This window comes from Fukomys damarensis, unplaced genomic scaffold (genome assembly GCF_012274545.1).
Source record: "Fukomys damarensis isolate Sample0158 unplaced genomic scaffold, DMR_v1.0_HiC HiC_scaffold_28, whole genome shotgun sequence".
NCBI lineage: Eukaryota > Metazoa > Chordata > Mammalia > Rodentia > Bathyergidae > Fukomys > Fukomys damarensis.
The window spans coordinates 13,836,991-13,849,697 of record NW_022900940.1 but is presented as its reverse complement, the minus strand read 5'-3'; the positions used below and the strand labels follow the sequence as shown (position 1 = coordinate 13,849,697).

At 40.1% G+C, this 12,707-nt stretch overlaps 1 protein-coding gene across 1 annotated transcript in view; it reads right to left on the bottom strand.

The window, feature by feature from the left end:
* Edem1 (ER degradation enhancing alpha-mannosidase like protein 1) overlaps positions 1-12,707 on the bottom strand; it is a gene marked incomplete at its 5' end in the record, with an annotated part of 33,054 nt that overhangs the window by 18,944 nt on the left and 1,403 nt on the right. Inside the window, 2 exons of the mRNA XM_010626176.2 lie at positions 254-357; positions 4,137-4,209. Of these exons, the coding sequence (XP_010624478.1) occupies positions 254-357; positions 4,137-4,209 (177 nt within the window). The remainder of the gene's footprint in view (positions 1-253; positions 358-4,136; positions 4,210-12,707) is intronic.

The following is a 12,707-nucleotide window of genomic DNA, read 5'->3' as shown; positions in this document are numbered from 1 at the left end:
AACACGAGTGCTTCATTTGGTTCTGTCCAAAATGTGATCATCATGTGTCCAATTGTTTTAATTTTGATAAATACTAAAATAAACATAAAAAATACACACTGGACCCATAATATCCACATGGACCACCTACCTCGATTTTGGGTCTGAAAAACCGAAAGGTATCTCTCTCTACGCGCGCGCGCACACGCACACACACACACACACACACACACACACACACACAGCTTTCAACCTATTTTATGTACTATTTTACCTTATTGTGGCCTCAAAGACTTGAACAGTAGAATCTTTGTCAAATGAAACTGTGTTGATCACTAACTTGACTGCTTTCTGGAACTCAGATGAATTTCCCATTATCTTTAAAAAGAAGAATACAAACCGTTATAGCAGCTTAAGATGAAACTGATGCTACACAGAGGCAGCAGCTTGGCCACGTGAGCTAAATGCCTGTACTGTATGTGGTTTTATCACTGTGGGGGTTGAAGCACAAATAGTGGAAAAGCAGTTATTTTCCCAATCACAATAAATCTTCAAATACAAACATTCAAGTTGTGAATTTTCACAGCTAGGAAGGGACCTTGAGTTACATACATGCAAACAGATCACCTGGTTCACCTACCAGACACTGTCACAGTTGTATAGCTGTACAGCGCAATAGTATACAGCAGTACAGCGCTCAATCAGAGCCCAAGGATGCCCACAAGCCAGGGGAAAAGCAGTGGTGAGTAGAAGTTTGGTCTTTTTATACTTCATATTATATATTTGTGTCAAAATATTATATATTTGTGTATAAAACTCAATTTGTTGGACTTAGGAACAAACTTGACTTACAAACATTCTCCCAAAATAGAACTCATTAATAAACTGAGGACTGGGCCGGGGATTTAGCTCTGTGGTGCCGCCACCTGCCTCGCAAGCGCAAGGACCTGAGTTCGATCCCCAGGACGAAAAAAAAAAAAAAAAAAAATCAATCAATCAATAAATAATAAAATAAGGTGAGGACTTACTGTACTCCAGACAAACGGCAAGCCTATTTCCTGCAACTTAATCCTATCTCCAAGTGGCAAAACTGTGAAAATACTCCCCTCTAGATTCAATGGCACTCCGAATCTTTCCACTCCTCTGTCCCTCAAGGTTCAGTCTGATGTGACTAATGTGCAAAGGCACTGTAGTTCCTAAAACTTCTAGCAAGAGTGAAAATAAATCAGAAAATTAAAGAAATAAAAATACAACTTTCCCCATTCTTCAAATAAATCCAGTGTTTGGGTGCTTGGCTCCCAGAAGACTAAAATTTCTAGAAATCTTACTAAACTAGCTGCTTGCCATCCAGATATCCAAAACCCTTTTGGAGTACAGCATAAAACCAGTGACATTTAACTATACAAATAACCAGCTCTATGTCCTATAAAAAGTATTCTGGCATTATGATTACTATGTGTGGTGTACATTGGATCCTCCTATACAAATTACAATTTGGGCATAAAATTTTACTGATTAACCTAAGTGGAAATGATTTAATTCTACTGAAAATGTTATGGTAATATTAAAACTATACTGACATAATGATACACACCCACCAAAAAATAAAACAAGGATACACACCCACAAAAAATCAAAACTAGAGAAAAAATAATTTTCTCAGAACACTCAACCATATTTTATTTTCTAATTTTACTGGTCTATGACATCTTTTTTTCTGCTGATCTTTATTGGCTTTAACATATGGAGACAAGTATAAATGTTTCTTTTCTGATTTTCAGTTCTTTCTTTTTAAAAGATTACACAACAATGCTGCACGTTTCACAAAATGGTCAGGGTACTGCTTTCCCCAAGGGTTCCCACAGTTTATCTGGTAAAGCCTATTTATCCACAAAGAATGAGAAATTAAGAGACATTTATAGCTAAATGGATGCACAATAAGGGCAATACTCTTACGTGAAACACACAGGACACATATGTTAAATACCGAATAGTTTCTCTGGTATGAGAAACTAAAATGTAAATAAGGATTAAAATGAATAACTGAGGCCGGGCATGGTGGCGCACACCTGTAATCCCAGCACTCAGGAGGCTGAGGCAGGAGTATCACTGTGAGTTTGAGACCAGCCTGAGCTACATAGTGAGTTCCAGGTCAGTCCCACAAAACCAAAAAAAAAAAAAAAAAAAAAAAAAAAAAAAGGAGAAGAAGAAGAAGTGATACTGAAATAGGAAGAAAAGGTCCAAAGGGGTAGGGGAAGTGGGAAAGGTAGGGAAAAAGAGAAAGGAAAAAACATGAGAAAAGAAAAAAATGGAAACAAAACCTTTGCAAATAGGGAGGGGTGGAAGGGAGGACAGGGGAATGGAGAAAAAATAAGAACCAAGAAGCATCCATCATGTAAAGGTACAAGTTCCTAATGATCAATGTAAATGTATTGTATACCTAACATGTACCAATAAAAGAATTTAAGAAGAAGGAAAAAAAAAAAAGCTAGCAAGCCAGGTATGGTGGTGCACTTGGGAGGCTGAGGCAGGAGGATCACTCTGATTTCGAGACCAGCTGGGGCTACACAGTGAATTCCAGAGCAGTCTGAAATAGTGAGACCCTGTCTCAAAACAAACAAACAAACAAAAAATTCTAGCAAAAGGAAAATCTCAACATAAGTAACGCCTGAAAAGTAAGTGCTAAGACAGTAAAGGCCAGATATTCTACAATGAAAACCCCCAAAAAAAAAGGTCTGTTTCTTTACAGATGTTCACCAGCAACAATATCTATTGGTACTGTAGTGTTGATACGATTTCAGATTAAGTGGAGGAAGGTGAAGAAAGCCAACAATGCTTAATTCCATATTATAATTTAGCACTTTAGTCAGATAGCTAAGAGCCTCAAGAAACCAGGATATAAAATGATTGAGAAAAACTGGACCTCATGGAAGTATTAAACAGGTTTCTTTACTGCATGACTTCTCAGAGCCTTTAAAATATTGATATTTAACACAGCTAACAGCTGGACACAGAATTTCTCCAGTTCCTTTTAGAACAGAACTCCTTTCAAGGAGTACACCATTGTACTTTGTGTTGGGAGATGCTGAACTAGCAAAATTCATTCTTTGAACAAAAGTTTGTAATCCTACTATATACCATTTTCCATGAAGTGTGGGGAGAGTACAATACAGCAAATAACAAAGATAAAGTCTCTGAAGTAGCAAGCATGGGGATAAAAAAAAATACAAATAGTGATTAAAAGAGTCAGAGAGCAAAAAAAAACAAGTTTTCTCAACCTATATATGACTCTCAGGAGAGCTGAAGCAACACCTGTACACTGAGTCAGCCTCTAATATTTTTAACAAATTAGCTCTAATTAGGCTGCACTTACTTGTCAGGGCACATTTGGATGAGTAATGAGGAGTGACTAAAATGCAGCAGCAATCACTTCAGGAGACACTGAGCAACTAAATTGCTTTCCAACTACAGTCTAGCAGAAGAAAAATCCACCAGCTCAGATTTCCAATTAGAGGAAGGGCCTTGTCCTCCTCCTGCTACTTATCACATGAAGATGTAAGCCAGGCATAGTGACACACACCTGCAATCCCAACACGCTGGGAGAGGCTGCAAGTAAGAGCAGGGTTTACACAGAGGCTGGCTGTCAGCAGGGATCTAGTGAACTTCAGGAGATCTAGCAACCCTGAGACTTTGTTTTTTATTCCTGAACTACTAACTGCAGTAACTGTAAAATACTAAGACAATTCTCTATGGACTCCATTAGCAAGTAAAGCAGTGGAAAATTGGGGTGGAGGAACTGGTTTCCTACAAAGAAGCACTTTTTTTTTTCACTGTTGTGTAAGGAGGATCACATTTGCTCTTTTTCAACCTTCAGCGCTTTCCCCATTGTTCACACAAAATTCATTAAAATAAACAACAGCCACCAAAGCATTTTAGTATCTAGTCTGCCAGATGCAGTGGACCACACCTGTTATCCCAGCACTGAGGAGGCAGAGGCAGGAGAATCACGAGTGTGAGTCCAGCCCAGGCTATCCAGTGAGTTCAAGCCTACCTTTCTCAAAGAAAATAAGATTTAAAAACTTTCAGGTTCACCATTCTTGGGAAACGGGTATCAACTGTAAAACACCTTAATTTTTTAAAAAAAGAGCAACACTTACTGCAAGTGTATCCAAGGCATCAACAAGAGTCAATGAATAGTTCCCTAGAACGTCATTGATGTTCAAATTTGAACTGAAAAGAAATAAAGTTAAAATTAAAAACAGTACTGTATTTTAAAGAAAAACAAAAGAAGACACCCATTAAAAATTAAAATTGCCAACAATTCTCATTTATTGAGAAACTGTGAGTAGATCAGTATGGCAAAGATCTTCTATTTCAATGTCTATGTCACAGCACTGCAGACACACACTTGTGAAGTACAAGAACAACAAACTCAACAAGAAGTTTGGAGACTGCAAGTAAGAGTCGTTTGCCCTCTCTGAGGTAGTTTTATCACTCTAAATGATCTCTTCCATCCTGCTTTAGAATTCTAACCTCACAATCACTAGGGACTAAAGGAGAGATATATGGTCAGAGGACCAGCTTGTAACACCTAAAAGCAGAAATTACATATTCCAGCAATTACACACAAACAAGTGAACACCTGCAGCTATAGTGCTAACTCCGCTCATCTGTCCTTTCATTAGGGGAATACAGTTCTCTGTACCACTTTTTCACTAACGTCTCATGCAAAGACTCCCATTATTTTGATTAATCCTGAGGGGTGGGCTTGTAACATGAACCAAACCAGAAATCAAAGCTCTCCTCTCTTTTTTCACTGCAGCTACATCAACATTACTGCCACATGCCTCCCACCTTCATAATCAACACCAATTTTTCCATTCAGAAATAATCTCAAGAAACCAACTACAAACAGGGAAATAGACACTGTAACGATAGGAAGGGGAATCTGACAAAGAGGGGAGGCAGAGAGGGAAGAGAAAGAGAAAGAAGGATCAAGATCCAACATGTATATGTACCAATTCCCCATGTGCACATATTATGTATCACAAACATATACTAATGTTTTTAAAAATGGGAGGGGAGAAAGAGAGGAACCAAACTCAGGGGCTCTCGTGTAGCATGCCCGAGGTCCTGGGTTCCATCCCGAGATCAACAGAGGATGCAGAGGGTCACTCTGATATTTCCTTATAACTCAAACTACGAAGGCAACAAAATTAATACATCTGGGAAGGCAGGACCGAGAGTATTGAAAATAATAAAGCATAGCTACTTTAGAAATTCAAATTGAGAGCTTCCCTTACTCCTTTGCCCCATTCCCACAAACCAAGATAGTAATTGCAGAAACTTGGAAAAAATGACAGTAAAGGAAGAAATAAGGCCAATGTTTAAAATTTTTCAGTTGTTAGAGACGGAAGAGTGAAAGGCCCAGTTTCATTTGCGACACACTCATCCATTTATGACAACTTGCATCCTATCCCTGGAGCACTTTATTTGCATCATGGATCATCCTGAGGCTTTCTCCCCATCTTCCCTATCAGATGTTTCTGACAACTTCTCTCTTCTCTATGGCTTGATAGGTTCTGAAAGGCCTACTACTGGCCTCTGATGGAGCAGAACCAGCCTTACAGGGAAGAAACAAGCATAAACAGCTTCAGCATGGGATGCTATTTGAACTTTCCAATTGCCCTGTTCCACTTTGTATTAAGTCACTTAATCTAGAGCAAATAATTTGTACCAGAATTTTAGATACATTTTTATACAAGCTTTACAGTGTAAACACTGCATTGTTTCTCTGGTATGAGAAACTGAAAGTGTAAAAAAGGATCAAAATGGAGCTGGGGATGTAGCTCAGGGGCACAAGTGCCAGGTCCTGATTGGATTCCTGCCACCAAAACAAACAAACAAATAGGACCAAAATATATAATAGATAATGTGAAATGGAAGACAAAGTTCAAATGAGAAGGGGCACTAGGGAGGGGAGGGCGGGAGAAGGAAAAGGAAAAAGGAAATATGAGCAAGGAAAGAAAACAGAAACAAAGCTTTTGTAAATAAAGAGTGGGGGAAGAGCTGAAGGGAGGGGAGGGGAATGGGAAAACAAGGATTAAGATATATCATGTACAGGTATAAGTTCCATATGATGAATGTGATTATTATATGTATCTAAATCCTATCAATAAATTTAATTTTTTAAAAATAAAAAGCTTTATAGCAGGGGCCATTTAGGAACTAGAGTCATCTTATCCAGTACAGGCTATAAAGTTAGCAAGCAGCATGGCTACAAAACTGTACCTACTTGTATTTGTTGACTTTTTTTTCAGTACTGGAGACTGAACCCAAGACTTTCACATGGAACTACATCCCCAGCCCTCTTTTTGAGACAGGATCTAAGTCCCTAAACTGTCTAGGCTAGGCTCAAACACACAATCATCCTGCCTCTGTCTCTCAAAGTGCTGGGACTACACCCATCTGTTTACTCTTCTAAATAAGTTCATGTCATAGCAAAAAGTCCTTTCAAAGCAAGAGCTATAGATCCAAATATACCTCTCAAAGGGAATGCCAGCCAGAAAGGATACAAAACAAAGGTTGGAAGAGGGGGTCAAAGCAGACAGGAAACCCTCAAGTTCAGTTTTACCAACTGAAAAACATGCTGCTGGGTTTAGCTACTCAACATTGTTTGTTTTTCCAGTACCAGGGATCAAACTCAGGACCTTGGGCTTGCAAGGCAGGTGCAGCGCCACTGAGGTAAATCCCCAGCCATCAACAGCATTGTTTTGCCACCCAGAAACAGAGTGGGCTCCAATTACCCATTTCAACAGAAAATGGTTCCTGTATCACCTAAGTAGCATCCACACTAGACAAATAGACAAACGACATGCCACTACCCTCTCCTGATTTACACTCTGTGGCATGTGTCACTCCCTCTCCCTACACAACCCCATGGAAGATACTATTAATTTTGGGCACCATACTCCTTCCCATTGTTTTACTGTGTTCTTTCTTTTAATCTGCAACTAAAACAAATCCAATTTTAAAAGACTTCTCAAGGGCTAAATGTATGGCTCAGTCATGGAGTGCTTGCCTTGCCCAGTATGCCTGAAGTCTGGGTACCAAATCCAGCACTGCAACACAATAAAACAAAGCAATGTAACTTCTCAATATAATGCCCAAATTGTAAAAACAACTGATTAGAGTTGGTATAGCAAAAATTAAAGTATTTGAAAATAACCACCGTGGAGAAGCCAGGCATGGTGGCACATGCCTGTAATCCCAGAACTTCGGAGGCTGAGGCAGAAGGATCACTGTGAGTTCCAGGCCAACCTGGGCTTAAATAACGAGTTCAAGGCTAGCTTACACTATGCATAAAAGCTGTTTAAAAAATAAAAAACCACCACACACATCCATTAGGGTTTCTTCTTTCTACTCCAGTCAAATAAAAACACTTTTAAAGCTCTTAGCAGGGCGTGGTGGCGCATGCCTGTATTCCCAGCACTGGGGAGGATCGCTGTGACTTCGAGACCAGCCTGGGCTACACAATGAGTTCCAGGTCAGTCTCAACTACACAGTGAGACCCTGTCTCAAAAAACAAAATAAAACAAAAAGCTCTTAATGTTCACTAGAACACTTAATTCCTTTCTACCAAATAATTGCTGTTATGGTTTGGGTCTAGATGTGCTCCCAAAGCCTCATGCAGTCATGGGTGGCTGAATCTAGAGTGTGTGATGCTGGGATTAAGGATGTGTGATCACTAAATCAGTACACTGATTTGGTTTGGCACCCTAATCCTGGCAGCCTGAATACAATACATAAGGGACAGAGAAAGGCTTGTCTTGTCCCTTGTTGCTTTTGCTGTCTTCCACTGCCATGAACTGTTGCCCCTCTGCTATGTGCCACCCTGCCTTAGAGCCAGCTGATGATGGACTGAAACCTCTATAAACTTCGAGCTAAATAAACCTTTCCCCTTTAACTTTGGGTGTCAAATATTTTGTCTCAGCAACAAGAGAAAAGACAATTGCTATACATTCTCTGAGAGAGAGAAAATGAAAAAGAGGAAACCTAAAGGTGGTGGGGTGGGGGTGACAGTATAAAATCCTTCTGGTTTCACAGTATGAAATTCTCGTTAATTCTTGATTCCATTTGTGAGCCCATTATCCAGGTAAGGCTGTGGATCTCTTTAGATATTCTTGTTGAAATTCAATCTCACTTATCAGAACTTAAAACATTTCCTGAAGCACATAGGGAGACTACGTCTCAAAACAAACAAACAAAACAAAAACTACTTCCTCTAATAGAAAAACTATGAAGCTAACAAAATCAAACAGATGTGTTAAAAAAAAAAATCCCACATAGTTAATGGGAAACAGTTGTTCAGGAATTTAATGGTGCTGTGTGGGTAGAGATAGGTAAAAAGAGAAACAATGCCTGCATTCAAGGGATTGATAATCTGAAACAGACAATGGGAAATGAAGGTGAGTACAAAATAGTACTCAATTCTCAGGCAATGCTAAAATGTAGAATACCAGCTCAAAATAAAGCAACCAAAAGGAGAACTGAGGAAGTCAAGAATCAGCTTCAAACACCTCAGTAGTGATACGAAGAAAAAAAAAAAGGGAGGGCTTGAGCCTGATTGTAAAAGAAAACAGATTCTGAAACAGAATTCAGGAAGAGGCCATTTTAAACGAGGGAGAGATGGAAAGTAGTCAGGTGGAAAGCCACTACAGTATTTGGTTTGCTCATTTGATATTTGCTTTAAAAAAAAAAAGTTGAAGAAAAAGGGAAAAAAGTTATATATATAAAATGGCCCGAATTTATAGTTATCATTCACAGAACTATTACAACAATATCCAAACTTACTCAAAGAAATTTTTGAATTTGAAGTTTCCAACCCAAGCTGGGGATGTGAGAATTGATTTTGCATAACAATCTGTAGCTACACAGAAAGATATGCTATTTTTAAAGTGTTGAGGTTTTATTTACTTCAGGTTAACCCTCTATGAGACATCTCCCCCCATCAAGACAGGCAAGATAAATCTCAAGAAACTGTAACTAAAAAGGAAAGATATACATGTATTGATACTTTGTTTCTATACCTTTTACATAATATTCTTTTTTTTTTTTTAGACAGGGTCTCACTATGTAGTTGAGACTAACCTGGAACTCACTATGTAGCCCAGGCTGGTCTCAAACTCACAGTGATCCTCCTGCCTCAGCCTCCCGAATAATGGGATTAAAGGTGTGTGCCACTAAACCGGCCCTTTTCCATAATATTCTTTTTTTTTTTTAGACAGGGTCTCACTATGTAGTTGAGCCTAACCTGGAACTCACTATGTAGCCCAGGCTGGTCTCAAACTCACAGTGATCCTCCTGCCTCAGCCTCCCGAATAATGGGATTAAAGGTGTGTGCCACTAAACCGGCCCTTTTCCATAATATTCTTTTTTTTTTTTAGACAGGGTCTCACTATGTAGTTGAGCCTAACCTGGAACTCACTATGTAGCCCAGGCTGGTCTCAAACTCACAGTGATCCTCCTGCCTCAGCCTCCCGAATAATGGGATTAAAGGTGTGTGCCACTAAACCGGCCCTTTTCCATAATATTCTTTTTTTTTTTTAGACAGGGTCTCACTATGTAGTTGAGCCTAACCTGGAACTCACTATGTAGCCCAGGCTGGTCTCAAACTCACAGTGATCCTCCTGCCTCAGCCTCCCGAATAATGGGATTAAAGGTGTGTGCCACTAAACCGGCCCTTTTCCATAATATTCTTTTTTTTTTTTAGACAGGGTCTCACTATGTAGTTGAGCCTAACCTGGAACTCACTATGTAGCCCAGGCTGGTCTCAAACTCACAGTGATCCTCCTGCCTCAGCCTCCCGAATAATGGGATTAAAGGTGTGTGCCACTAAACCGGCCCTTTTCCATAATATTCTTTTTTTTTTTTAGACAGGGTCTCACTATGTAGTTGAGCCTAACCTGGAACTCACTATGTAGCCCAGGCTGGTCTCAAACTCACAGTGATCCTCCTGCCTCAGCCTCCCGAATAATGGGATTAAAGGTGTGTGCCACTAAACCGGCCCTTTTCCATAATATTCTTTTTTTTTTTTAGACAGGGTCTCACTATGTAGTTGAGCCTAACCTGGAACTCACTATGTAGCCCAGGCTGGTCTCAAACTCACAGTGATCCTCCTGCCTCAGCCTCCCGAATAATGGGATTAAAGGTGTGTGCCACTAAACCGGCCCTTTTCCATAATATTCTTTTTTTTTTTTAGACAGGGTCTCACTATGTAGTTGAGCCTAACCTGGAACTCACTATGTAGCCCAGGCTGGTCTCAAACTCACAGTGATCCTCCTGCCTCAGCCTCCCGAATAATGGGATTAAAGGTGTGTGCCACTAAACCGGCCCTTTTCCATAATATTCTTTTTTTTTTTTAGACAGGGTCTCACTATGTAGTTGAGCCTAACCTGGAACTCACTATGTAGCCCAGGCTGGTCTCAAACTCACAGTGATCCTCCTGCCTCAGCCTCCCGAATAATGGGATTAAAGGTGTGTGCCACTAAACCGGCCCTTTTCCATAATATTCTTTTTTTTTTTTAGACAGGGTCTCACTATGTAGTTGAGCCTAACCTGGAACTCACTATGTAGCCCAGGCTGGTCTCAAACTCACAGTGATCCTCCTGCCTCAGCCTCCCGAATAATGGGATTAAAGGTGTGTGCCACTAAACCGGCCCTTTTCCATAATATTCTTTTTTTTTTTTAGACAGGGTCTCACTATGTAGTTGAGCCTAACCTGGAACTCACTATGTAGCCCAGGCTGGTCTCAAACTCACAGTGATCCTCCTGCCTCAGCCTCCCGAATAATGGGATTAAAGGTGTGTGCCACTAAACCGGCCCTTTTCCATAATATTCTTTTTTTTTTTTAGACAGGGTCTCACTATGTAGTTGAGCCTAACCTGGAACTCACTATGTAGCCCAGGCTGGTCTCAAACTCACAGTGATCCTCCTGCCTCAGCCTCCCGAATAATGGGATTAAAGGTGTGTGCCACTAAACCGGCCCTTTTCCATAATATTCTTTTTTTTTTTTAGACAGGGTCTCACTATGTAGTTGAGACTAACCTGGAACTCACTATGTAGCCCAGGCTGGTCTCAAACTCACAGTGATCCTCCTGCCTCAGCCTCCCGAATAATGGGATTAAAGGTGTGTGCCACTAAACCGGCCCTTTTACATAATATTCTACTGGTGATTTCACTATTCTTTAAAAGAATCATTAGAAGACCATTAGATAACAATCAAAAGAATAAATTTGATCTTCAAAATCTGGGAGATGGGCTGGGGATTTAGCTCACTGGTTCCGCCACTTGCCTTACCAGCACAAGGTCCTGAGTTCAATCCCCAGTACCAAAAAAAAAAAAACTGGGAGTCTGCCACGGTGGCACATACATGTAAACCCAGCTACTTAGAAGGTGAAAGAGCCAGCTGTGACAATTTAGCAAGACTATGTCTCAAAATAAAAATAAGCGGCACATACCTGCAATCCCCTCTAGGAAGGTGAGGCAAAAGGAACTCAAGATGGAGCACTGCCTGTGAGATTTAGAGCTGAACAGACCGTCTCAAGGTGGGGGGGGGGGCTCAGTGGGAAGCCCTGAGCTCAATTACCACAAAAAGGGGTGGGTGGAGTGGAGACAAGTTCAGCTCTCCCTGGGATCAATCTCCAATACCACAAAATAAAAATAAAGAAATGTGAACAATTTTTAATTCAGGTTATTTATTCAGGGGATATAACTGTGCCCCAATGTTTCAGAACCAAAATGACAAAGCTTAGGTTCTAAATTTTCCTGGAAAATACCAAAGCATTTTGGTAGAGGAGTTAAAGTAAGGGAGTAATGAAAAATCAACCTTTCTTTCTACCCAAAGGCCACATTACCCCAGAGCTCTCTTACCTTCTCAAAGATACAAAGGGTTATCAACTAAAAAGCCAAATGCCATCCCTCTACCCCAATATTTCTAACAATCTTCCCAAGAATGATCTGTCCCAACGCAATGTAACCTCAATTTGCACAGATTGCCACTGAATAAGCAAACAAGAAAACTCATCACAGAGTTTACCTTGAATAAAGGCCTATTTCACACATGATCAACCACCACACCTTGCTGATGACGGAGGCTCCCAAGGCTCCAGGTTCTTAAATTTCATTCAGAAAAACATTAAAATGCCATCAACTCATCCTCCAGACTATTGTAATCATGATGGAAACTTTGCCTTTGGTCTGCCTGAAGAAAGGAAATCTGAGAAACAATCTGTGAGAGAGAATTGGGCATTTACGGAGCTCTCCCCTTCTTCCAAGACTATGAAGAAAGCTGAGAAAACAATACCATTAAGATGTAAAATATGTACACACACTTTGACTGCAACTGTGCAAATAATAGGAGGTGGCAGGAAATTAAAAATAACTGGAGGAAATATGGACTCCCTCGCCCCCCAAAATTAATGTTTATTCTCTAAAAAGAAAAAAAGTTGCGATTGCAAGAAAATACATTTATAGGCAGCCAAGACAACTAGTTAACCAAGACAACTCATTTCTACAATCTGGGAAGGAAAAAGTTTTTAAACAAAAAATTTTACTTGTTTAAAAAGTTTTCAGGGCCGGGGATTTAGCTCAGGGGTTCGGTGGCCTGCCTTGCAGGCGCAAGGACCCGAGCTCAACCCCTGGTACCAAAAAAAAAAAAAAAAAAAAAA